This window comes from Cebidichthys violaceus, unplaced genomic scaffold (genome assembly GCF_023349555.1).
Source record: "Cebidichthys violaceus isolate CVI_PGR_0920_01 unplaced genomic scaffold, fCebVio1.0.p SCAF_5, whole genome shotgun sequence".
NCBI classification, from domain to species: Eukaryota; Metazoa; Chordata; class Actinopteri; order Perciformes; family Stichaeidae; genus Cebidichthys; species Cebidichthys violaceus.
Genome location: NW_027176705.1, coordinates 9,277,116 through 9,305,029, shown reverse-complemented (window position 1 = coordinate 9,305,029; position 27,914 = coordinate 9,277,116). Strand labels below are relative to the sequence as shown.

Genomic DNA, 27,914 nt, shown 5'->3' with positions numbered 1-27,914 from the left:
GATTGCTTCAATTCTTTTAGTTTTCTGAGACAAGATCGCCACAACTAATTGGTGGATGTTTATTGAGAGGTTTAAAGGAGGCGCTGTAAGGAATTATCACCTGTAGGACAAATCTCTGCCAACAACACCCCAGCAAGTAGCAGCAATCCCTCTAGTCCGCATTTACATAACATCTTAGACCATGGGGAGGTTGTGTTAGGCAAATAAAGACCACAGGGTGATAGCGAGCCGAGGAAAGTAGTTTGACACCTCTATGTCACTTAGGAAATGGTTAACGATGATGTAAGAATGTGACTTAATATGTTTTAGTAAAGAGAATATGACTATATGCGGAGAACTTGTTTGTTAACTAAGGTCAAGGATGCACTTTCAGTCTCTCGTATGCCAACAATGGCGAGAAAGCTTTATAGTGCTCAGAAAAATGGAAATTTGAACAACTAATGAAGATCGTTTGATACCATCAAACGTCCAGAACAGTGACTAAATGGAAGTTGTGAGATATTTTTTTCGCCAGAAGAACATGTAGGCTTCATAAGACTATTTTGCTGCAGTACGTTTTTGGAACTATAGTCTGTTTTACCAAAAGAGCCCAATTATAAACGTTTACAAAATAGGTCTAACGTCATTTAGAGCCTCGTTATTTAGTTCAGATAGCATAATACACAATGTTTAGGTCAAAACTCTTTTACTATTTTATAGCGCAGTGTTTTCTTTTTTGCAGAACTATGAATTACTTTAAAAAACCGTCGGCTGCTGGTTGGTGAAAGTAGTGGAAACGGAGTGTACCGGGAGTATTAGGTGGGTGGGGTGGAAGTGTTTCTCCTCCTCAACACGCATGGCTGAGGTCGTTTATGTAAATGCATGAATTTAATTTTCAAAAGGACAGCCCTTTTCTTTGCCCAATGAAAATGAACTGCGGCTGACACCTGGCTATAAACCCAGGAAGAAACCCAAAGTCCTAATCAGAAATCTGTTGAAAAACCCCGAGAGGCGCAGCAGGCAGACGAGTGGAGAGACAGCCGCGATGACTTCCAGTAAGATCGAGATCCCCGGAGAGGTGAAGAGCGACCCCGCTGCTCTCATGGCATCCCTCCAGCTGATGCCCTCACCGTTGCCCAACGCGGAGATCAAGTACACCAAGGTCTGTTTCTCTCCACACTCTCGCCGCCGATCGACTCGCTTTGCGCGTAACGACAGAGATTCTGCTCGTAGATGTCGAATCATGTGTGTATCTTTAACTAAAACTTTTTTAACTCAAATCTTCGTGTGTCAGCATTAGACCGTGTAGCTCACTCAGAGCTGGAGCACTTCTCCTGACTAAACTTTTTCACTGATTTCTGACCATTGTACGTTTTAAAGTCCTGATGAGTCTCTTCTGCGTCCACGTGCTTATTGTATCTCTCAATTAAATAATCAATAACCCCTGGACAAGATCATTTAAACTAAATAAGTTGATAACAGATTCTTATAAACAGTGATGTTTTTTTTGTTTTAATGGTGTCACGTAACTTGGCAAAAAAGTATAGTTTTACATTTTCAAATGTGAGACGTTGCATAAACCTGGGATTATCATAAAGATTGATAGTTGATTTTGCATATAATTTGGCCCGTTATAATTGTTACAACAGCTTTTAGGAGGCACGATAACGTTGTAATTAGACATGTCATAGTTTGAGCTTGTTTATGAATGTGTCTTAAAGTTTATACATCAATGAGTCACGAGGACAATTTTCATATTTTTTAAATATTTATTCCATATTGCACCTGGAGACACATACCAACGTCATTCCATGTTACTGCATGAAACGATACTTAATAAAAATGTATTTTTCAATTCAAGTTGAAAGAAAGTGAAATTGCAATATTGCAAGATAGAGCCAAATCGTTCTCTTTATTTCAAATTTTCCATCATGATTATAATGTTTCCCTTCATTAATTTTGTGGTATCCAATGAGTCGTAAAGCTATTAATTTAATTTGTCTTTGAATACTCACAATGATTGGTATCAGTGGCCAAGGCTGAGTTTGTGGGCAAACAAAACAGCCCAAATTCTTTCTGCCAGGTCTTGAAGTCTTTTCTTTCAAAAAATCTACAGACATTTTAGTCAAGTCCAAAGAATTGGCAGTAATTTAAGGCGTAGTCTCATTATTACCAGCAAGTTTGTTAAGTGAGTAAATGTATTAAATTCAGAATACTCGTCAAAGAAGAAATATGGTATTAGAGCAGTTTTTGGATTGTCATTCAGTCAGAAGTGTGTGGGTGGGAGAAAAAGGATGCAGGAACAGCTGGAGAAAGGAGCTTGAGTTAAACAAAGAACTCTATTTGAGTCACGAAACAAATCATGTTGCAGAAACAAAAATATGCTTTCAGAGAGATTTTGATTAAAACATCTGGTGAGAATAGTGCAGGTCCTATATTGGGTGGTTAATTGTTTCAACATTTTGTCACCATAATATAAAAACATAGCAGTACATACTCTTACATAACTGAATCAATCATTAATCAGTAAATCACAGTCTTTCAAGCCTTCGTGCTTTGAATGTGAGTCTTGACCCACCACAAGTCATTATCCCATACACACATGTTGAAAATGGCTCTCATATGTTTGATAACATCTCTGCAAAGTCTCAATCGTTTTTTCTTCTTCTTCGTTTCATAGACATATACATATTTGACGCTTTGAAGTAAATTTAAGTCATTAGTTAAAGATCCTCTGAGATTCTTGTAATATTTACTGTGGTTACAGGATGCAGCCTGCTGCAGTTTTGTTGCTACTGAAAGGGTCTTTTAGCTGCAGAGCAAGTGTTTTGTGATTACCAAGATTAAAGGGCATGTCTCATAGAGGTCAGATCCACGATAGTGCGGTGTAAGTTCAGTCACTGCTATAATTGCTCTGTGTTAACACATACCTCAGTGTTTTAAGTGCAAAGGGCACGCTGCTGCTGCACTGTGAAAATACATGTAGTATAGGCTCTGTCGTGTTGTAAGTTTTCCTTTCCCTCTTAGTGCAGAGTGTTAGTTAAAGGGTTGGAAAAACCCTCCCGTGTACAGGAGGAAATTTAGGGAGCGACTTGGTGAATTAACCCCTTGGAATTTGGATCATCCAGTCCCTGTTGGTTTGGTGGACATAGGGGGCAGAAGGGCCCTGATTTATGGGAACCCCTGGCGTGGGCTCTCCTCACACCCTGTTCCTGTTCTCCACCCCACTGACTGTAAGGGAAACAAGCAACGCTGTTCACTGGCCTGCAGGACGTGTGGATGGAGCTGCAAGCTTCCAAACACAGATTTATTTTTCCTCAGATACTGTTTTTACACTGTTACATTCAACTCTTCTCCAACATGAAGGCTATATTAAGCTTTTCCTAAGTTACATAAAAAGAAATTTGAAAATAAATCGTTTTGCAATGCAAAGATTACATGTGAGCCACCCTGGAGATAGAGATACAGTATCACTGCTTAACAGTTTTGCTTCTATAACATGATCATGTGATACTGCAGTCAAGGTTTGCCCCTTGTCCTTTTCACAGAGTCATGAACTTCTCACCAGCGACACGCTGATAGTGTAAAGATATCTTGTGTGCATTTATATAAGATTGAAGTTCGGTTTATAGTCTTTTGATATCCACATATGCAAAAATTGTAGTTTTCATACTCTTTCTCTCTTGTAGCTAAAAGCTTGAGGAGTAAAGCTGTCTCTCGTTGTCCCGCCCCCTACCCCCACATTTCTATCACTAGAAGGCTCCAACAGCTGGGTTACAAGACAGAAACAGTTTAAAGGTTGATAGGACCACGAAGGAAGCCATAAATAAGAGAGCCATGATAACTTTTTATTGATGTTTTCCACTTGTGTTAGAAGTAGAGAAGAGAGACTGTTTATTAATAATTAAAGCAAAAAGAGAAACTTTTCCTGCTTTTTTAGTGGGTGATACTTCTGGCCCTTGTGGTTTTTCACACCGTTCACTGATGATGAGTTGTTAAACTGTTTAGTGGGACAAATTTTACAGGGGTGGTAATAACTCTTTTGCTTTTACTTCGAAGGAGCAGTCTGTAAAATATTGTGTGTTGTGAAAGTGCAAGTGTAAAGTCAGCTCATTGTTTTACCCTCCACAAAAGTTACTGTTTTAACGACACGATTGCAGTTCAGTCAATTAATAAGAATGTATGTAGAAAAATCAGCTTTTTAAAAATGTGGTTTGTAGGTCCAGTTTGGTTTTATTGTAGCCTAATTCTTTGATAGGGTAATAACAGAGAAAGTAGTGCTACAAATAGAAAACTAACAAAGACCAGATTGAGGGGTCTAATTCAGTGGCCTTGTTAGTTGTCTGAGTTACAGATCTCTTAAACTAATCAATAGTTATACATTTTCTTTGTTGCTTTGCTCATGGTGACATTAGTGCACTTTCACCATAGGAACCTTTGCAGAACCTGTCTGACGAAGACCCGAGTATTTGTAAAGCAGTCTATGTAGAGACAACCACTCAATTTGGATGAATAAGAGGCTCCATCAATCTGTCACTGATTGAGATAGCACAGATGGAGGCTTGGGGCTCCCCGATGCTAGGTGCTGTCCACCAGGGTATAAATTATGACCCTGTCTCACTGTGTGGGTTAGTGGCCCTGCCTCGCCAGACCCTGACCTGTAGTTCTGGAGTTTTTCACTTCAAAACCACCATCTTACTGCAATCAAGATCAAACAGAGCCCAAGTTAGGGGATACTGTGCAACTAAATGATTTATCACAACGAGCACAGTGAGAGCTCTCCCCCTTCTTCTCTGCCTTTGCTTACACAATCTCCCTGTTCGCACACACATGGCCACATACTCTCTAAAACACATCTCTTTGATTGTGACAGGGTAAGTGTGCACTGTCATTAATATGTCCATTGGTGTGAAATGCCTACTTGTGCAGCGAGTGTAAATTATCATCTTAGCAGACACGTCAACATCATGTCCCCTGTCTCTTAATCACTGTTTAAGGAAGAGCAGTGACAGCAAGGTTACCCTGTTAACTTCCCATACCTTCAGTCTGTGGCCCTCTTGACAAGCAGCATGTAAATCCTTACGGTGTCACTATGAAAAACACTTGGCTTCATAAATCTGTTGGAGTATTGGTTCTTTCTCCACCAAGCATGAGACACAGTTGAGACAGAAGTGCTTTTCTAGATGTTTATTTGTCTGTGGAAAAGCGTCACATTTCTTTAAAAATTACTTCCTCTCTGTCCACTGATTCCACGAGTGAAACTACTGTTCTTTAAAGATATCCTTGACCTGAGATTTAGAGGATTGGTTAAGCACACAGGAAACCCATCAAACTTCAGATGTTCCAAGGGGGAAAAAAACACTAGTAGTGAGAGGGGAGGTCAATTTAATTGTTGCCTCTTAGCAATTTGATCCTTTCATCAAGATTGTATGTATTTGATATATTTTGTGTGGATATATATATAAACGTGTTGTTTTCAGGTTTTTTTTGCTCCACTCAGATATTTAAAAATGGAATCTGGATGCAGATTGGACACATGAATGACATAACTTACTACATACTTTAAACATGCATTTATCGGATAAGAATCTGCCCAGAAACTTTGCCAAAATTATGTATTTAACTGTAAAATGCAAAATCTAATATCCCTTTCTCAGGTTTTAAAAAGGTGTAAGAAATTAGCATCATAATATGATGCTAATAAGACTAGTCTTATACTCTAGTCTCTCTGACTACTGGAAGAATTTTATTTCATGGGTTGTTTGTAATTACAGCGTTATTTCAAATAAGTACTTCTCACATAACTTCAGAGTCAGAATTTACAACTTTAACCACTTGCCTACACACAACAACGAGAGAAAGACGTTTGCCAGTCAGTGACAGCGAGGCCGCCCTCACCAAACCCAGGAGCGCAGGGTGGCATTGTCTGTGGGTGTGTGAATGAAAAACATGAAGGCTCCATGGTGTCAGACATGTGGAGAGGAGTAGGAGAAAAAACACCAGCTGGTCTCCACTTTCACATGCTCTCCACTAACTGGTAAAAGTAGTAATTCTAAGACTTTTGAAACGCATCCAGAGAGGAAATAGAGTTCCTGTGATAAGGGAAGGATATGAAACTTCCTGTGCAGACGAGTGTTGCAGGTGCCCGGATAGCTAGGACTCGTCTGGCTGTGGAATCTTGGCGTGATGTGTATAAACGCACACATTTATATAAACCCTTATATTAAAAGCCCCCTCTTACCAAATTACCCCACCTCTCATCCTCAATCTCCCCTCTTTGAAAAGAAAGTAGTAGCATAACATATTCCTTTAGCTGTTTGCATGAGTTGTGAGAAGAAGCAAAGAGCCAAACAGATGTTTTGTTGGCTACAGAAAGTATTTTGGCATTTCTTACATCCTATTATAGTTCACTCCCAAAAAGTAAATTATTCCAAAAAATCATGCAAAGTTTTGTTAACATGAAAAAAAAGTCAAAGACATTGACATTTTGCTTCGTGCCAGAAACAACCAATCTTGATTTTTTTTATTTTGGGTGTACAAAACCTTTTGTAATGGATGACAATGATTAGACACCTGCATTAAACAGCCAAAGTAGCAAACAAACAAAAACACTTTGAAACGTGTTTGTGTATATCATGTCTCATCTTTTCATTATCCCCATGGCCAGGCTCTCCTGGTTGAAGTGATTGACAGCTTTTGCAGAAAAGCCTGGGAGTTGCTAAATGTTTGCAGCTGCCCTGTGGCCCATGCAAAAAGTCTTGACCTATATGCTTACTGCTCAGCTTTAATCCACATCAGGCCTCCTCGTTATGCATCAGGCATCACAGATCACAGCTTTTTGTCTGTTCTAATGCAATTTTTAATCAATGAAGCAGCACAAAATATTTAAAACCTTTTCATTTTTAAGTTACGCATTGCAAAAGCAAAAAATATTATTATATTATAAATAAATTATTTTAAAAAAATGTTTGGACACCAAGTTATTTCTTAGTACTTACTGGCAGTGCAGATCTTTATGAACATGAAACCAACATGTGAAGGGATTGTAACGACCCCGTAGGGAATGGGAAAGAAAAAACAATTTGTCATTTGAAAATGTGCACCCTTGCACTTGCTTTTTCATTGTTGTGTTCTTTGCCCCTCGCCCAAATGATCCTAAAAGCAATTTTAAGAAACCTCGAGAGTTGATTTACAACTCGGCTCTGTCATCTTAATCAAGTCTCTCAATGGAACGAGACAAAAGTCTAACACCAGTCCGAGCCCAGAGAGAGGGCCGAGCCAAACGGCGGCTGACATTTGTCCTTTTCTAGCCGTGATTTAGGTGGCGGCCCGCTCCCCTGTTCTCGTGCTTCATCCTTTTTCCTTTAGCAGCGTCTTGTGAGAGGGGTTACGCCATGCATAAAGCTACCCATGGTCTGCATTCTTGCTCGGACTGTTGAGGCTGTCAGGGGGCTCCTCTGATTTAGGGCGCCCCACTTCAGTGGCCCCTATAAATTTAAAAACTAATTCAGTGCTCTACAGGACTTTCTGTTTTTGTAGCTGGCCCTCTGCTCCTTATCATTACTGACAATTTTATGAAGTGCTCTTAATGAGCGTCAGATTAAAGGTGGCCTCTGATGGAAGGCGCCTGAGAACGCTGGACCGGTAGAGAGAAGCCTCTCTGGCCTTGTCTATCTCTATGTGTGTGTGTGTGTGTGTGTGTTAAGGTGTGTGGGGGATGGTGTGTGTGACCAGTACAAAGGAAACGTAGAGGAATGAGTCTGTGACGTATGGTTCTGTGGGGTGGTACACACAGATACTGAACACCTTAAACGTCTGCATGTGAGTTATTCATACGCAGAGAGACCGCATTATGAGCCTGTGAGCCGTGGGAATGAAGAGGAGGAGGGAGGCAGAGTGATGTGTTTGCTGCGACTCCAACAGTTCTCAGACTCCCTGGCATTTTATACCAACCCGAAAGTAAACACGGGTAACAGTTTACAGCCAATTAAATAGTGCTTAAAAACCAGCGTTTATGGAGGTAAACATGTTGGAGAGTTTAGGGAGGCTTAGGCCAGTGGGATACTTGAACTCTGCTCTCAGGTTTGCTCTCAGTGCATCTGAACTCCTCTAAAGTAGAAGGACGGTAAGAGCATATGTATACACAGAGGGATTTGTGCCAGCAGATGTTCTCCCTACACTCTATCTATCAGGCAGACTGACAGCCATTAAAAACAGTGTGAGAGTAGTCTGTCTAATGGATCTAAACATGTCAGCAAGGAAGGAGCTTTTTCTAATGATATATTTGAAAATTTCAAATCACACCTTGCTTTTTGTTCCACATTTCATCAGCTTATGAAGGGGTTGCTTGTATTTTATGCGCCATAATTCTCAGCGTTGTGACTCTGTAAACATTTATTTTTCCTTTGGTCTTAATAGATGTTAAATATGTCCTGTTTGGAATCCCAGGCGGTTGTTTAACGGAAGACCTGCTTTAACGCATCACAGAAACCAAGCGCGGCACGTGTTTTATGATCTCGTAAACGAGCAGCGATGTTGTGAAACGTGTGTCTGTGTGCTTGGGGGTGGGTTGGTGGGTGGGGGTCTGGTGTCTGATAGGGATTTATCTGCACCCCCCACAACACCCCCACCCCTTTGTCTGGATGGTGGAGCACTCCCCAGAGAGCAATGCAGGACAGGCAGGAATCTCTGTCCAGATTTCCAGAGATTCTCCCATATCCCTTACACAAGAGCCTGGAAGAGCTGAGACTGTTAGCCTTTCACAGCCTCAACTAAGCATGGGATGAAATCATTACAAAACATAACATAAATATTAAAATAAAAAGTAGGATAGTCATCATCTCCCACCCAGGCCGGTTGGCAAATTGTATTTTTTGTAGTCAAATTAAGTTAGTTTGATTAAGATTTTTAATAATCACTTTGTGCATTTTTGCATTTAATTTATACAAAGGAAACTACATTCATAACCTAACACTCAGATTATTTGTTGCATCTGCTTACTAAAATACAAAAAACTGCATTTTATTCCCTACAGATCTTCATCAACAATGAGTGGCACAACTCTGTTAGTGGGAAGGTCTTTCCTACCTACAACCCGGCTACTGGAGAGCAGATCTGTGAGGTCCAGGAAGCAGAGAAGGTAAATACTCTACAGTATGACAGCAGCATTGAAAACAAGGTATTCTTACATATCGTCATAAGTATGAACATATTAATATCATAGTATATAAATACTCCAGGTAAAAGTTGGGTACTTCAAAGTATAAGCAACAAAATGTACTTAATGTATCAAAAGTAAAAGTACTCATTATGCAGAATGGTCCCTGTCAGTGTTATAATATTATTGGATCTTTATAATTGATACATAAACATGTAAAGATTACTTTAATGTTGTAGATCAAAATGAAGCAAACTTTAACTACTTCTTTGGTTTAATCAATAACAAGCAGGTACAACATTTCACTATGAAATGTAGTAGAGTAGAGATAGAAAGTAATCCAAATTGTACTTGTACACACTTTACTTAGTCACCTTACACCACTGCATAGTTTGACAATGAAAACCAAGTGTCAGTTGTTCTTCTTACTACAGCCTAAACCCTTGTTTTAGTTGTGCAAACTAGCTGCTTCCATATTGCAGAAGTGCAATTTGAAATCAATCTCTTATGTATTGGTGAGGTAACAGTTGTTCTTTCCCGTCCTTATTTAAATGTTGAGGAAAAGAAAAATAATCAGAGAAACTATTCAGGTAAATGCTACTGTCATGAAAAGTGCAAAGCGACACTTGTTTTAATGGATGTATATTGTCTCGTAGGCTGATGTTGACAAAGCGGTGCAGGCGGCTCGACTTGCCTTTTCTTTGGGCTCCGTATGGCGAAGGATGGACGCATCTGAGAGGGGTCGTCTGTTGTCCAAACTGGCTGATCTGGTGGAGAGAGACAGTGTCTATCTTGCTGTAAGTTATAGTGTCAAGTCTCTCAATGAATTAGTGTGAATAACCTTTCAGTTTGAAGAAGCTATGCTATTATCCACATGTATATAATTACAAAAAGTCCTCTCATCCACTTCATTGTTCCTCTATTCATGTAATTATTTATAGCAGAACCGTAACTGCAGAGTAGTATAACAATTATTCCTTTGTCTGTTTGTATCATTTCATATATTCTGCATAGCACTTTGAGTTGCCGCTGTGTTTGAAAATTCCAATAAACTTGCTTTGACTTAAAGAGAACATATAACTGTAACTTATGGGCTGTATTTGTAGGTTAGTGTTATCTTAGTGTCACATTTCACCCACGGGAGAGTGTAAAGACTGGAACAGTATGGAATTATGTGAGGATCACAAGGTTATATCACATATTTCTCAAACGTCTCCCCCGTCTCTCTTCAGACTATTGAGTCACTGAACAGTGGGAAGCCTTTCCTGCCCACCCTGTTTGTGGACCTCCAAGGAACCATAAAGACACTGAGATACTTTGCTGGATATGCAGACAAGATCCACGGCACTTCCATTCCAATGGGTAAGATCCCTCTATGAGTACTACAGCAGAGTTTTAGTGAAATAGACAGAAGAGTGTTGTTGGGATGCCTGGCTAGTAGGTCTAGGTATCAACTGAAATACTTTTGACTGAATTTTGTCTTTACTAAGTTTTAAAAACTACGGTACCAAAAGTTGGTTTCTTGGTCAGATTATGACAATCAGATATGTCTTAATTTGAAACTGACTGTGTGTTCCAATACCCATACTACCATACTATTTAGTATGACAGAAAAAGATTTAGTATATTCCAAAAGATGGTGTGACAAAAATACCAGGATGTTCTATTGCTTTTGGCCACATTTTGTAGCATAAAAGCCTGCATGCTTTTCTGGCTATTACCCACAGTCCTCTGCACAGCGAATATATGAGCAAGAAGCTCAAAGTTCAAAAGTATGGGATTTGGGACCCAGAAATAGTTTTGTTTATTTTTCTTGTACAACTGTTTGTGTTAAAACATTATACAAACATTTCAAACCTGCAATAGTTGATTTTGGCCTATTGGGGTCACTGGAAACATACTGTAAATAACACTGACATATCATCACCTTTTACGTTGACATGCCAAACTTGGTAGCAAACAGTTGCTTATTAACACAACCAGCAGTTACAGAGCATCATTAGTTTTTTGAGATGTGTTTCTTGTCACCTGACCAATGGAAGTACAATGTTCACTCTCTTCTAGTTCTGTTTTTGGTCTCCACCAACTCCTGGGGGAATATCTGATTCTTAAGCTGCTAAATGCTCCACTATATTCACCAGCTAGTTGCTAGCTTTGTCTGTGTCTGTTGTCTGGCATATTATTCAGTTGAATAAAAGAAAAGGGTTTGTAGAAAAAGCACACTTATACTCAGCAAAGTAAGGTATCACATTAGCGATCAATCCAAACACTACATTTATTGTCCTGAGGAGGCTGTCATCAGTGTCCCCTCTCTAAGGTAGTTGAATTTGGGGGTTAGGAGAGGAGAAAGTTGGCTGTCTGTTTCAACAGGAAGCACAAAAAAGGAAAATAGAATAAGAGAGAGGACATGGGAAACCTCCTGATACCACCGTATTGTCCCTCTCAAAGCTTCTCTTGTACACTGCTGCCAAACCAACCGTGCTAAGCATTTTGCCAGGGCTTTGGTTTAAGCTTCAATGCTCTAGTAGACTTTCAGAGGAAATAAACAAGGGTATTCCTGCACCCTGTATGATATAAGTCTGTCAGTAATTGTGTTTGTTCACCTGTCAAGATGAAGTGCAAGTCATTTCAACAACCTGTCTGCATTTATGCACGTTATGCTAAGATTATTGTGTTACATTTGTCTTCCCAGACAGTGTGAAATGAAAGAGGAGTGACATTATGTGGAGAACCTTTGGCTTCACAGTTTAGTATAGTTTACATTGTTTGTTCCAATTTTAAATATAAGTAATCTTGCAGGAGTCATACTTCCAAACAAACCTCGCAGATACTTGAGCTCCTCCTGAAAATCTCATGTCTATTAGGTTTATGGTTTCATTTTTAAATACCTAACATCCACTTTGGTATTAAGGAGAAAGGTTAAAATATGATAATCTGTACTACAGTTTTGTGTCCTTTGTTATACCTTACTGCATCCCATTAAAAATGATTATTTGGCTTGTCATCAACCATTGGTCAATCCATTCCAAATGCAACATGAGGCAATGTTTCATCAGCTGACGACTGTTGTAACAAATTTACACACACATTTCTCAATATCAATTGTTTTTTGTGGAGAATGAACAAGCATGGCACACCCTCTGCAAGTACCTCCTTTTACTTAAGTAATGCAAGAGGAATGAGCAAACATTTCCAGCATAACACCCATCTCTATGACCTAAAACAGTTACACACATGCCTGTGCTGTAGGAGGCTCGAAAAGAAATGTAATCTCTCACCGGGATAAAGAAAACAGGAATGTTGCGTGTGGATTCATTTACAAATTAACATGTTGAGTCAACAACACTGGGAGTATCAGGTGGTGACATTTTTCATGTCTTTCAGGCATTTTACAAACTACCAAAGCTAGAAATGATTTACCCTGTTTTACCTTTGTTCGTGTGTGTCTGTGTGCGTGTGCATGTACGTGTGCGTGTGCGTGTGTGTTCCTCCACAGATGGAGAGTATCTGACATTTACAAGATTTGAGCCCATTGGAGTTTGTGGACAAATTATCCCTGTGAGTATAACGCTTCCTTAAAGTGACATATGATGAATACAATTGGACATACAAGCTTGGAGAAAAACAAACTGATAACAATGAATTGGTTGAGTGTAAAAGAGATGTCGTTGGTTTTGGGTCTGTTCTTTTTGTTGAATTACATTCTGCATTTTCCAGTAATTCATCGACAGTCACTGTTTATGCGGGTAAATCCTGCTGGAAAGCCACAAACGTTACGATGCTAGTGAGTTTGACTAATAGAGAACGAGAAGTGAGAAGCAGAACAGCTAGGGAGGGATTTAGTGGGTTTTAGGAAAAGAGAATGGTGAGAAGGGAGGAAAAGATCAAGGAGAAAGAGACACTGTTGATTGTGCAAGAATTCAGAAAGCGTGTGGTTCTGCATTGAGCCCCATGGGCTCCTGTGTAAAGCAGAAATAACACAGGCCTGTGTTTTGTACAGTGATATGGGTCTATTGCACATGTGTTGCAATTTCCCGGCTTTCTCAGAATACTGTGGGAAGAGAAAATACTGTACAACTGCCGAGAACATTTTCTCACTTGACTATGTTTAGACAGAGTGAAAATGAGAGTAAGTGACTTAAGAGCGATGAGTTATTGAGCTTGACTTGTGACCACCCAGTGTGTCAGTCAGATGCATCATGTCTTTTTCCGCCGTGTGTGTGTGTGTGTGTGTGTGTGTGTGTGTGTGTATGTATGTGTGTCACGCACAGTGGAACTTCCCTCTGATGATGACAGCATGGAAGCTGGGTCCAGCAATCGCATGTGGAAACACTGTTGTTCTCAAACCTGCTGAGCAGACACCGCTCACCTGCCTCTACATCGCAGCTCTCGTCAAGGAGGTAAATAATCTCTTTGCCAACTAACCACACGTGTTCATGTGGCAGTTAGCCAACATTTGATTTGGGAAGTCCAACGTTAATACTCCCAATAACTGAATGTGAACCACTTACAGACTTCAGTTTGCCAAGAACACAATGTTCACTATGAATCTGGCCAACACTTTATTTGGATAATCCATCATTAATGTAACCACAAGGCGACAAAGAACAGATGTTTGACAAAGTGTCACTTGTCAATCTGGAACATCTCTTCAGAGTCTGTAATCCTAATTTTCCACCCTGAGATTAACACCAGACAACGTGTGCTCTAGAATTAAATGGTTAAAAGGTCTAAATCACAAAAAAAGACATGTTTTACCACTTACTCGTAATGGTATTTAGCTATGCAGATAGTTCTGATTTCATTAGCTAAAGTGTTGAGATTTTAATCTCTGAGATTTTTCCTTCTACCCCAATACAATGAAAGCCAATAGAATTTTTTTTGTGGTGTTTAAAGCATTGAAAATTCCACTTTAACAACTCAACTGCAACATGTCTTTGATGAAACAATGCTCTGGTTGCTCAGGATAATTCACGCACTGCAAACACTGCACAAAGCCACAGAAACAATCATAATGGTATTACTGTTGCAAATAGTTGGCTGCTGAGCTATTGTGCTGCATTCACGTCATATCGATTAAACCACAATAACAAGCTGCTGAGTGGGGAGGAAAAACGTGCGTGCCAGTTTTCGACTTGTAATTCAGTCTACTGCCAATTTCTGACATTGTGTGGCTAAGGTTTGCACTAGGGCTAACACCTTGGAGTAAAGTGTAATCCTATAATAGTGCTTGTTTAGTCTAGTGTAGTACCAAACTGAACACTTAAAATCAGTTAAAGACTGAGCGTACTACTTAACTAAGGATATTCTGAATTAGTGCTGAACATAGCGACGGTATAAACAGTGATGTGTTCACTTAATGATGTACATACTGAAGTCCGTTTGAATGGTGATGTGGGTAAAAAAATTGAACGAGCTATCAGTGACAAATCTTTAAACTAGGGTTGGTAATATTGAGAAACTAGCAAGAGTACGCTAGATTTCTTTAAATATTCAACCGAGAAACCCGGCCCAATGTTGCCAACTCTTTTCCAAAGAAAGAAGCTGGCACCAAAAATAGCTAAGTCTAGCATAAAAGTCCCCAAGACTTCAACATTGACAGCCCGTCCCTTCAGGCCTCCCTCCAAAGCCACTCCCCGAAAATTATCATAATGAACGTTAACAACATATATGGCTATTGTTAGAACTCACAGCTGTTAAGCGAGCAGTTTGGGGGAGACTCCGGTTACGAGCAATGAGTGCACAGACAGCATATGTGCAGGTTAGCAGGTAGGCAGGCAGGTAGCCTATCCAATCATTTATTTCCGACCGAGTGAAATGATTGGATAGGCTTATTACAGTCTTGAGACAGTCACACATACCAGATATTTTTTTCCTTTTAGTTGGCGGCGCATTCGATTCATTGATTGCTGTCAGGATGTAAAGAGAATTTCAACAAATCCAACAAAAATGTTTTTGAAGAAGATTACCAACCCTACCTGTAAAGTCAATCGGAAATTGAATATCAGTGCTGATAAATTACAAAAGAGCACTGACACACAGCGCTTCATTTACAGTGCAGCTAAGACGGTCAAGTCAACACGGTTAAATATGACTAATTATGCACCAAACCCACATCCAAAATGCGGTATAGCAGTGCATTGTTTTGTCAATGTCAGTAGCAACAGGGATAGCCAGTTGTGTACAATACAGGCAAACATTAAGTTAAACAAGATGGGGACAATCCAGTATCTAATGTAGAAAACCTAATCATGCTGTACAAATCTCAGTGTCCACATCCTCCCCGACTCCCCCCTGCCCTCTCTCGCCTCGCCTCTTTCTGGAGACTATCTGTCTGTCGCCTTCGTCTTTTTGATGTTCTCTCCGTTCTCTGCTGGTAGGGAGGTTGGGTTGGGTCCGGATTCCCCCACACCGCCTGTGGTTTTGCTTGGCTCTGCTGTCATCTCCGCTAAAGCTTGTTTCCTCTCATATTGTTTTGACAGGCTGGGTTTCCACCGGGAGTCATCAATATTTTGCCAGGATTCGGGCCAACGGCAGGAGCTGCGATTGCTTCGCACATGGGCATAGACAAAGTGGCTTTCACAGGATCAACCGAGGTACTTTTCTCTAATAACATGGCTCAGATCAACAGCTGCCTACTGCTCTCCTTTGTCAGCACAAGTGACACAGTGACCAACATGTGCAGCGCATAAGAGCAGGCTGGGTAATTAGGAGACGTTGTGTGCCTCTATTGAAGTCTAGATGACAAACAAATGGGGTCTTATGCTGTGTGCCCTGTCATTACTACTCATGAAAGGGGGCTCTGATTTTATCTGGCACACATGCACATATTTGTGCTGTCAAGGGTATACAAACACATCTCTGTGAAAACACTGCCACTCTTCTGTTTCCCCTCTGCTGTATTAACACACCTCTACAGCAAATTTCATTGAACCTCTGTCATCAAGATAGACCCTAGTAACTTTGCAGAACAGGGGGCTGTTAATGGAAAGCTAAATCATCAAGGACATACACCATGTTAGGTGTTGAACAGTTGGAGGTGTTGCGGTCTGAACGCATTCCTCAGACCAGAGGAAAAAGCCAGACTGACAGCAGATTCTCTTACTGCAGATCATTTATAAATATTTGTTATTTCTAACTGCAAGCTAACCCCTCTGATAGAACTATTTGCAGCAATCCTAATGTAGAATTTATGTTTTGCTGTATCCAGCCAGTACACACATGTACCTTTGGTAAATGAGCCAGGTTTACTATATGTTATGTTCAGATTAGCCTTGTGGTTTATGGAGATCTCTGTTTTGACTCTGGTGGCGTGTTGGAGAGAAAGTGAGAATATGTGTTGTGAGCAACCCCTGATAAGCTTACACAGGTAGAGATTACTTTCCATGAAAAGCCAAAACATAAACAGTAACAAACGCAAAATTAGACAGCATGATAAGAAATATATGTTCAGCTATAACGTTGTGTCTTTATGATTATCCAGCACAGTATAACACAAAACATGCATTTTCCTACCCTGGTCTGTCACACACACAGACACACCCAATCAGTGAGTGCACGCGAGCTGACATAAATGCACCTTCTAACACAAACATCTTCTTTGTTTTATCATCTCGTCTTGATTGAACATTTCCTTTGTGAGTGGCCCCGTTTTTTCATACTAGTTTTCCTGTTGTTTCATGTGATCTGGAGTCAATTACTGAGAGAATGAGCCAGTGCTGTAAGAGACTGCTGATGCCCAGACAGTGAGTCACCACACTGTAGTAGGAGTGGTGGGGGGATACTGGCCACCCCAGCATCTCCTCACAGGGTGGAGGGTAGTGGTATAGCTACAGGTGGATTTTAGGACCACAACTCATCCTCATACTGATTCACATGTGGCTGTGACTCCACATGGAGGAGTCTTGCAGCCCAGCGTGTTTCCTTTACCCCTGAATAAACACATGCTAACCTCCCCTTAGTCAGCTGCTTTGTGTTTCCCATCAAAGACAGACAAAACACATCAGAAACATTGAAGCCAAGCCAAGTATTGTGTTGTTTTGCTTCGGTACAAGCCACAGCACAGCAGTTGATACTGTTCTATTCTCTCGTTTTGCATTATATCTTAGTCTATTAAAGTGACTGAGACGCAAGATAAGACAGTAAGAGAAGATGAGTCTTTTCCATGCTGGAGGTGGTTTTTTCCAACTGAAGACTGAGAGGGGATGTTTCTGCTTTATCTTGTCAGTTCTCTCGGAAATTAGAACGGACTGTATGAGTAACAGGAAGATGAATACTTGTTTAGGGTGTAAGGTTTGTGAGGAGAAGTGTGAGAAGTTTCTCAGGCTTCTAATCTTTTGAGTTGATACAACATTTCACAACATTGAAAACATATCAGTAAAAGCAACTGATTTGACTCAGTAGAGACTCATGAGAACAATTTTGACAGAGAAAATATCAGCAGACTTATAATGGTCATATCATTACCATGACTACTCAATCCTCAAGGAATAGTTTGACAATTTGGGAAATGCATTAGATGAGAAGATTGATACCACTCATGTTTGTGCGAACCTCATGTTTGCATTCACTTTTGTGAATTGACATTGTGAGGAAACCAAATATATGCTTTTCTGCCCTTAAACTTTGTCATTATAATGCTTAAGTCTTAACATTGCAATGTAAGACAAATAGATGCAGATTTGTTGTTCACTATGATTACCCAACATAAACATGGTTTCAGAATCATCTAATTCATTTTTATATCAGTTAATTCATTTTCATATCACAAGAAAAAGATTGAGAATCAAAACATTTTTAAAAATCTAAAACTCTGTATATACATACAGTATATACACTTTATGCATGGTCAGAACAAATGTTAAGTATACATGATTTACAGTTAAGGAATTAAAATGACAAAAACAGTGGTATGGTCCTCTGAAAATGAGTCGACCTTATCAAACAATACACGGTATTATTTATGTTAAAGAAAAACCACAGCAAATCCCTTGCTGTCTGTCATATTGACACACCAGACTCATTTCATAACACCCTCAGGTAGTTACTTCACCACACACACCTTGCGGTTGCTTCTTCCTGCCCGTCATTAGACATCAGATGCTGTTCCTGGCTGAAACATCGTTTTTTCCTATTGCTGTTTCCAAAAACCTGTAATAGATATTCATTCTGTGTGTTTGCAGAACTCATGTTTCAGCTGGCCAACCGGTGCATTCCCTGTTTGGAGCTAACCAACCTCTCTAAGCTATGGCTACAGCTGATTTACTGATCTGGCTGCTGGTCTGCATTTCTGTGAGTAAACTACAGATCTGTTTCCTTCGCTAGGTCGGCAAACTGATCCAAGAAGCAGCTGGGAAGAGTAACCTGAAGAGAGTGACGCTGGAGCTGGGAGGAAAGAGCCCCAATGTCATCTTTGCAGATGCTGATTGTAAGTGTTCAAATTTTGTTTTATTCAGTGCTCCAGTCACCCTCACTAGGTGGTCCGTCACTATCACTATTTTGTTTAGTCATATGTCCCATTCTCAGGACCTCCAGTCTGTGGATAAACACACATGGAGTGAGAGTCTTAAAATGCTCAGAAGCTTTGTAGTGCTATGAAAACCTGTGGATGGATGGGTTTCATATGAATTCTAAGTGGCTCACCAAACTGGGGGTGCTGAGGCTTTCAAATGCTTTCAGCAGCCGTGAGAGGGGCTCCCTAAGGCCTGTAAATCAGGAGAATAGACCCTGACTCAGTCGGGTGCTTCAGTCGAGACCCATAAATCACAGGGGTCCGTTAATCCTTCGTGCGCAACAGCAGGGTCCTGTCTCTCAGGTGTCAGGTGTCAGATTTGCACAGGAAAGCTCCAATAAATATTGGAGCAAATTTTGTAACAATATACTATGCACATTACTTTTTTTAAGTTTTTGCATAGAGATGTGATGATAATAGTTTCTGTTAGCATCAAATTCAGATTTATTTCACAAGAAAGACTTAATATTTCTTACTTAATAATTAACCTCGTGGTTTAGTTTTTTAATTTACAAACCAATTTATCAAGCTATTGATTTACAAAAATCCTTTTTCCCCCAGTGGACCTGGCTGTAGAACAGGCCCATCAGGGAGTGTTTTTCAACGCAGGCCAGTGCTGCACAGCAGGCTCTCGCATCTTTGTGGAGGAGCCCATTTATGATGAGTTTGTTCGGAGGAGTGTGGAGAGAGCCAAGAGGAGGATAGTCGGCAGCCCCTTTGATCCCACCACTGAGCAGGGTCCACAGGTGAGGTCATCAGATCTACAGCTATATCTCCCTTTTTCTTTCACTTTCAAAATGTGTGTTTCTCTGTCTTGTTTTATTTGTCTTCTTTGTCCTGGCCTCTCATATAATGTCTGTCCTTCACCTCCACAGATCAGTCGGGAGCAGCAGAATCGTGTGTTGGGGTTCATCCAGAGCGGCATCAGTGAAGGGGCCAAGATGGAGTGTGGAGGCAAAGCTCTGGGCTTGAAAGGGTTCTTCATTGAGCCCACTGTTTTCTCTAATGTGAGGGATGACATGCGCATCGCCAGAGAGGAGGTACGATGAGAAAGAACAGGGATTTTGATAACTCCAGCACAACTTAAGCACGTATAACTGTGTTAAAAGGAGTGGTGGAAGAAGTACTCTGATTCTTTTCTCAAGTAAATGTATTACAATTATTATATCAAAATATTAGAATACTCCTTTCAAGTCAAAGTCCCATATTTAAAACTTTACACAAGTCAAAGTACTAAAGTTATATCAGCAAAATATACTAAAAGTATCCAAGATTTAATAATTAATTTGACCATTTGAGCAGTTGACCAGGAATTTGTTTTGGTACGCACACACAACAAAAACACAATTACACGACAGTAACCATACAATAAATTCAATATCAAAAGTAAAAATTCTCATTATGCAGAATGATCCCTTTCAGAGTGTTAAGTATCATATGTATTATATTATTAGAATGTTATTATTGATACATTAATATGTAAGCAGCATTTAATATTCTAGCTGGTTTGTCTGTACTTGTTAATGTTACTTTCCACCAGTGGTATAAAATACATACTGGATGAAATTTTTGTGCAAGATGATTGGTGGTAACCCTTATACGTAAACCTTCACCCTTATTTATATGTGACCAGTAATATATAAATATAATATATACAAATAAGGTAAGTAAATTAACCTGTATGTTACTATCTGTTTACAGATTTTTGGCCCAGTCCAGCTGATCATGAAGTTCAAAACTATTGAGGAAGTGATAGAAAGAGCCAACAACACAGATTATGGTTTGGTTGCAGCTGTATTCACCAACAACATCAACAAAGCCATGACCATAACCACAGCCATGCAGGCTGGCACTGTCTGGTAAGTTTCATCTGCTGTGTTTCTTTAGCTACAATCAGTAATATTTCTCATGTGGGAAATATCAACCATTTCAGACCACTGGCATCCAGAAACTGTAAACTGGCGATGTGCCACCTTCCTATCATTACACAAGCCACAAAGAAATGTTTTACTTCCTTTTTTCACTTCTTTCCCTCAGCTCAGATATTTGAGATATAAAAGCAAACATACAAAAGCAACATGGCAGGGCAAGACAACAGTGCAGAATATAAATTGTTAATGTAAACTGAAACTTGTAATTACCTGCAGATGGCTTCGAGGAGAAGTAGAATTATATCTAAAATACAGCATCTGCCAAGAATTGCTCACCACTTGTCATACTTGACTACAATCCTCTGCTAGCTGAGACATTGTTCTACCTTGTCCGTCAGTCTTGATACCGCCCCATCACTATCCCCCTTCTTTTCCTCTTTTGAGGATTGTGTTTGGTACCAATGGTTTTTTCTTGCCATCTTTTTTTCTCGAAAAATACTGTCTATTCTAAACAATATTACCTCAAAGCTGATACTGACCACAGTGACCGCTTCTTAAAAAGTAGCAGACAACCAGGAATCGTCTCCTGATCATGTAGATATGATGATTTTTGCATTGTCTGTTGTATTTAACCTCATGGTCATTTTCTCAGATTGAAAACTCTTTGTCTTCAGGCTGCACCTTTCCCCTGCTCCCACAATCCCAAAGTTTCCCCACTTCTACTCTACCACAGCCTCATTCTTCTTAGTATCCACTCACCCTTTCCTTCCCAAGCTGGTGCAGCTAATAAATTCACCAATAAGACAACCTGACAACTTTCAGCTGTGTTTGCTAAACAATAATGGAATTATATTGTTAAATCCAGAAGGTTTCAAGAATAGCAACAACGATGAAGCTTGAATGCTTTAAACTCAATGAAGCTTTAATACTTTGGGACAAAATAATGCATCATTTTACAATATCAAACCATCAATGTTCAATGTTTTATGTATTTCCCAGGATAAACTGCTTCAATGCTCTAAGCACACAGTGTCCATTTGGAGGATATAAAATGTCTGGCAATGGACGTGAACTGTGAGTATGACTTGACTGCCTGCCCACTGAATATACACAAATTAACCACACTATTATTAATATTAATCTATGAGGATATTGCAATATTTCCAGAAGTGTATACACTATATTTCAATGCTGCTGCCTTTTTAAACAGAATGAGCAGCATTGTTTCTATTTTCTGTGTTCCGTTTCCAGGGGAGACTGCGGCTTGAAGGAGTACTCAGAAGTGAAGACCATCACGATGAAGATGGTTGCCAAGAACTCTTAGGAAGCCACATCTATTTTGGGAGGAGGTAGCGTCTTCCTCATCACTGACCCATCTCTCATCAGTCCGTCCACAGTGGCAAACCACATAAACCATCAAATCAAGTTATCTCCATGGTAACTACAGGCTGTGACCACTCGCTGCCCTCCCAGTTCCTCCATCCCCGCCGTATTGCTCGCCACGGACAGTCAGCCAATCCCTGTCCAGCTATTCCTACCTACCTTGAGTTTGTGACTGTCTCCAGTCTAACTGACAACCACTGAACTGCCCCCATAATGTATACCTCCTCCACTAACTCCACTAAAGCACTCACAGAGACGATGGGGGAGGCTGCTCTGACTGCAAAACCCAATAACAACCCCCCCCCGTCAGCCGCTACACCCTGATCCTCACCCCCCAGATGCTGGATGCTCAGAGACTAGTCACCGCACTTGAAATTAACCCTTTACTAGCAACTTGTCATGTGTTGGGAGGAAGTTTCTCTTTGTACTGTGCGGTATGATCGTCAAAAACCTTGTGTCATTTTCTTGGTAGAATTTATGCAAGCATGTCAGCTCATTCAAGACCACTGATGTTGTCAGCCTCAGATATGAATGGATGAAATGTTAATTCAGAATTAAAATGCATTTCTAATTGTCTTTGTTTATATTTTAGCTTGTATGACTTAACACTGTATGTCAACCTTTGACTGATGTAAACGTGAAAAGTTTAACCTCTTAAAAGCATTTTACTCTCACCTGCTAAAAGAGGAGTAGATGTATTTTAAACATTATGTAACTGATTTTCATTGATGTTCATCTATGTTTATGTTTATACAATCATATGCTATAAAATTATAAAATGACCATAGTTTGGTTTTTTTTCAGTAGAAAGTTTTGTACTGGAAATCTATTGGTTGAGTTTACTACATTATTAGGACTTAGTTATATAAATATTGTATTGATGCATCTCTTTTGGAAAGAAATTGGTCCAAAGAGATGATTTAATTGTTTGAGTAGTAATTAAATACATATTTAAATAGATAAGTGGTAATACATTCTACAATGTTCAGCTCTACCTAAGGTAGCCTTTTTTACAGAAGGCATTTTTGACATGTAACCGAAGGAAAATCGCTGGTGTAAATAATTAATGGTGGCCGAATTCCATTTAGCTGCTTCAGGTTCAGGGTCCAGGTGTTGTTAATGTTATGAGTAACACCTGTGCTTTTCCTACCATGAAACACAAATACAGTACATAAACGTACAAATACAGAAAGGTCAAAACAGCAATAAAAAAAATTAAATAAATAAACTTTAGGAGAACTGTAACAAATAAATTCAAAACTAAACAGATCAGATACTTTCTGAAACATGTAGATTGGTTGAACGGGGAGGAGCGTGGAATGAGCAACTTCCAAGGCCAGAAGTTGCTTAATAACTTCTGACGCTTACATTTATGACCTATAAACCTAGTTACATAACTGCACTGGTGTCTAAATTTAAACTTTGTCAGAGCTACTGAGTAAATGAAAGAGAATAGGTAACGTGAACATTGATCACAAGATTAAATACAGATATTTTTACTACAGTATACCAAGACCCTGTAACTGAAGTTGCTCAATGGAATTTAACCATGATTCATTTCAAGTGTGAAAAATTTAAGCATGGCTAATGCTGTTTAAATTAAACTACAAAGGCAACAGTTAAAGACAAATCACTTTTCTTTAGTATGTTGTACAAAAAGATCATTGGTTCCTCCACATGAACGTTAGCTTAGTGACACACACGCATGCACAGTTACATTAATCCACCGCCATCTTAAAAGAAAGAGGTGTGGACGTGTGTGCATTGCGAGGGGCTAAAACAACAGAAATATGAGTCTGGTTGGTGTCGGTATGCTTGTTGGAGATGAACAGATATAAAGACACTGCACTGCAGCCTGTCTTCGGCTTACAGCTTTTAAATTATCAGGCTATTTTCCCACATTTCCCTTCCCAGTTGGTATCTGCATTCTTTCCAAAGAGAAGATGAAAAAGTGTGCCCTTATTGCAGCACTCTGTTAACATAACAGGGAATGTCAGTGTAGACCATGAGCACACACTCTCAAGTTATAAGTGCACAAGCATGAACCTTCATGTGTCTTCTAGCAAGATAATTAATGAAATAATGCCGCACTGGGTCTCACACAATTTTTGTTTATGACAAACATATCAAAGAGACTCAAACATTACACATTACAAATTATTTAAAATCATTAGAATGATATTTAAAAGACAACTTAAACAATACATTGTCTGCATGTATTAGTGAAGCTTCCTGGATTAATGGTTCAGTATTGAGTGGAAAAGTGCCGTAGAAATCTTTGAATCTATATGGAAACTTCAAAAATGAAAAAAACTACTTTTGCATGCAAGCATTTTGAGAAAACAAATAATAAAATCAGGCCAACATCTCCTCAGTGAGAAAGTTTTTAGAAAGCCTTATTTTCTTAGTGTGTTTAAGCATAACCCTGCAGTTCAGGACATCAGCTTAGAAACAGACCACACACTGACAGGGACACTCACCCTTTGTCCAGATGGATCCTTATCCTTCAAAAGCCATGTTTATAGCTTCTGTTAATATTCCAGCAATATAGCGCTGCTTTTCCTATTATCTGTTTTTTCATAATATTCTCCCACATGAGTTAACTGTCCAAACAGACATGTCTCTCTGTCTGGTTGATCATGTGTGATGTTTGGTCCTCTTTATTTGTCACTAAAAGAGCATTTGCTGTTTTGTTTTTGTTTGTTTTCAGAGATTTTTTACAGACATGTATGGCATTAGCACTCCATGTGTGCATGCATGCACGAAAAGTCTGATTCTTCTCACTGAAATGTTGAGCAAGCGTCTCTGTACATGCCTCTCATTCCATTGTAGTGTGAGTCAGGAAGCACTGGCAGAACAGATCTGGAGAGCAGAGACTCCTCCAAACAGAGATGCTGTGACAACCTAATGTCTGCAAGGGAGTGACGATGACAAGACTGTTTAACGTCACAGAAAATAACAGCTTTCTAAATCTGGGAATTCACAGCCCTCTGCTAATTTAGTGTAAAGAGAAAAAAAAATATTGTCCTCATTCTGTGCAAAAATGCATCACAGGTTCAGCCAAAGCTAAACAAGACAATAAGTGCAACTTCCAAACTCTCAGTCATTTTAGCTTCTCTGACGGCATGACAATATGTCAACATCTTTGGATTGACACATCATTTTGTACAAATATTCATTGTCCCCAGAGGACATATCCTACAGACTTTCATAACATTTCCTTTACCAAGAGGTTCGGTTTTATGGTTTTTACTTAAATATTTAGACAACTATCGGATGGATCGCCATGAAATTTGGTGGTTTGAATGAAGACTGAAGGTTTTGTCTCGCCTCTCCAACCATGAATGTGTCTCTTCATGGTGGGTGTGGAGAGGAGGAATGATTACAGCAACTATTAATTAACTCTTTCAACATACATAACAAATTTAAAATTAAGATAAGTACTGTTCACTAAAATAACTTACCTGAAGTCAATTGACGTCAATTATGACCATTCTCCACTGAAAATTTGCATAAGCGTAGCTGGCAAATCAGGACATGCCTACCCAAATACAGGCAGAACACACCGCTGCCTGAATCCTTTTTATTCTTCAGCAAATGGCAATTTGACGACTGTCTGCCTACCTCCACAGATGGAATATTGTCAGTGACCATCATGTCCTGGCCTCATTGCCGAGACAGATTTTCAAACCGCTGTTTTGAGTTTCTTGGTGCAGACCAAGCAACGAGCGGTGTTGCGTGCCTGGCCTGAAGCTTTGCCCAAGATTTGACAGTAGTAGTGGTGGGACAACTTCCTCCCACCACCTCGCTGTGATGCTTCGGTGTAATGCTTCGCTGTGAGTCTTCGCTGCGATGAAAGCGAGCAGGATATCGATATCGACGGCGTTGAGGTCTTTGTTGCAGCCGCCAATCATGACAGACAGAAAGGGTTTTTGTGGCATGAGGGTCTTCTTTTATTTCAACGACCTAGTCGTCATTGCCAAGTCCAGAAAATGGGCGTTGTTCCACACAGCCTAGTTGATCTTACAACTAACCAAGCTAGGGTTCACGATCAGCTGGAAGAAGAGCGGCCCACTGCCACAACAACAGGTGGAGTATCTGGAGGTTGTTTCTCAACGCCTGCAGGCTATGACTGTGACAGTGTTGACCGTCATGCAGGTGCTGGAGTTTGCCAGCCTCTGCTTGGATGCCAAGAAGCACAAGTGCCGCTTGGTTACCATTCCCCCCATGGTAGAGAACAATCTATGTTACTGGGGTTCCCCACAACACCTGTTGAAGGGAAAACCGCTAGTAAGAGTGACCTCCTATGTCAGGTTGTTCACAAATGCCCTGAGGTGGTGAAGCAGATTTGGACCTGGTATGGGAAAACGGAAGTGGATCTGTTTGCCAACCAACGCAACACTCACTGCTTACTATGGTTCTACCTGGCACAGCAGGACCATCCACCCCTGGGGGTGAATCATTGCTACAGTGCCATGGCCAAGAAAGCTACTTTACGCATTGATGCCACTCTGCTCATCCCTCTTCTGTTGGAGAGAGTGAGGCGGGAGTATTTGTCGGTTGTTCTGGTAGCCCCAGAATGGTTGTACGGCACCATACCCCAGTTCTGGCAAGCTTTTTCTCAGGAAGTGCAATAGGCACATTGGCCACTATGGGCCATCCCTTCCAGGGTTCACTGTATGTACAGGTAAATCACAATCCAGGCAGCAAGAGGGGGATGCACCATTGCCTGTTACAAGGCAAAGTGGTAAGGGTTCCAACGCTGGTGCGAGAAAATGAGGCTAGATCCCCTTTCTTGTGAAGTTGGGTCTATTCTCTGCTATGGCAGATAGAGGGCTGTCTCATATTTTATTAAATTGTATGCAGCAGTCATTTCACAAAACAATCTTTGACCACCCCATCGTAAAGAGGTCCTTGCAGGGGGGTCAGGAGACAGCGCCCAATGATGCATGCTTCCTCCCTGCAGTGTGATCTGCCATTAGTGCTCAAGGCCTGGGTGGAGGGTCCCTTTGAGCCTCAGAAGGTGTTGTCATTTAGGACAGCTTTGCTACTTGCACTGACCTCAGCTAAGAGAGTGTGTGAACTAACCACTCTGTCAGTGCAACCCTTAGACCAAATACCTCCTTTGTTCCCAAGAACATAAGGGGTTCTGTCACATTGAAGGTTATTCAGCATGATGCTTTATGTCTTCCACCCCACGTGCGGGACAGGGAAAAGGTTACATCTGTTTTGACCAGTTTGTGTTGGCATGTTATGTTGAACACACAGCCCCCATCAGATGCACTGAACAGCTGTTTTTGTGCATGGTATGGCTGGTAAAGCCCTATCCAAGAAATGCTTGGCAGGATGGCTTTGTGAGTGCATCTCCCAAGCCTATAGGCATGTCTGAAGAGGCCCTCCCACTGCGGTCCACAATATTGTAACCCTAGTTCTATAAGCACAGTCCTCTACCAAGGGGGCCTTGTCGCTTTTACAAAACTTGCTGAAGAGGGTGTAGGATGGCAGACTTTGGTGTGTGCTGCATTAATCTGTGGGATCCTTATGCAAATTTTCAGTGGGCGAATGCATGCTCCTGATACGCAGAGAGTGTTGCCCGAGTGTGGCCAGTAGAGGGCTCCGCCTGTGTTCATAGAACAAGGGTTACAATACTGTAACCTTCGTTACGTCTCTGAGGGATCATGTGTAAGACCATATTTTTTCCCCAAAAAAATGGTTATACAGTGTTTTGGAATGAAACCCTTCAAATGTAATTGTGGCAGGCAGGGTCAGGGTCAAGTGTTGGTTGGGAAATGAGAGCCAGGTCTCTGACAAGAAGCACATGATAATAATCAACTTTCATATATCAGTGTCCTGCTTTGTTAGTAGGCAGAGCCAAACCTGCTTAACCTGAAGAAGATAAAACATGTTTGAGAAGCTGGTTTCATGTATTGGTAAATTAATTGTGCTTCCTGAACAGGCAACATACAGTGTCCTTATTGTTTCATATCCTGTGTGCAATGCACCGAAGGTCAAA

The 27,914-nt window shown here is 40.4% G+C and overlaps 1 protein-coding gene across 1 annotated transcript; it reads left to right on the top strand.

Moving 5' to 3' along the window:
• Window positions 1-918: 918 nt before the first annotated feature.
• On the top strand, window positions 919-22,684 carry aldh1a2 (aldehyde dehydrogenase 1 family, member A2). Its single transcript, XM_068730407.1, has 13 exons — window positions 919-1,141; window positions 9,014-9,118; window positions 9,793-9,933; window positions 10,369-10,498; window positions 12,633-12,694; window positions 13,408-13,536; window positions 15,619-15,732; window positions 18,461-18,563; window positions 19,209-19,393; window positions 19,523-19,687; window positions 20,349-20,506; window positions 21,518-21,592; window positions 21,770-22,684. Exons 1-13 carry the CDS (start codon window positions 1,025-1,027, stop codon window positions 21,840-21,842), a joined length of 1,557 nt encoding a protein of 518 aa, XP_068586508.1. The 5' UTR covers window positions 919-1,024; the 3' UTR covers window positions 21,843-22,684.
• Window positions 22,685-27,914: the final 5,230 nt, after the last annotated feature.

Excerpts from the sequence above, each read along its gene's own strand:
- aldh1a2 (XM_068730407.1), top strand. The coding sequence starts at position 1,025 with ATGACTTCCAGTAAGATCGAGATCCCCGGAGAGGTGAAGAGCGACCCC. Across the intron at positions 9,934-10,368 it reads GAGACAGTGTCTATCTTGCT|ACTATTGAGTCACTGAACAG; the intron begins GTAAGTTATAGT and ends GTCTCTCTTCAG. Across the intron at positions 19,394-19,522 it reads CCACTGAGCAGGGTCCACAG|ATCAGTCGGGAGCAGCAGAA; the intron begins GTGAGGTCATCA and ends TCACCTCCACAG.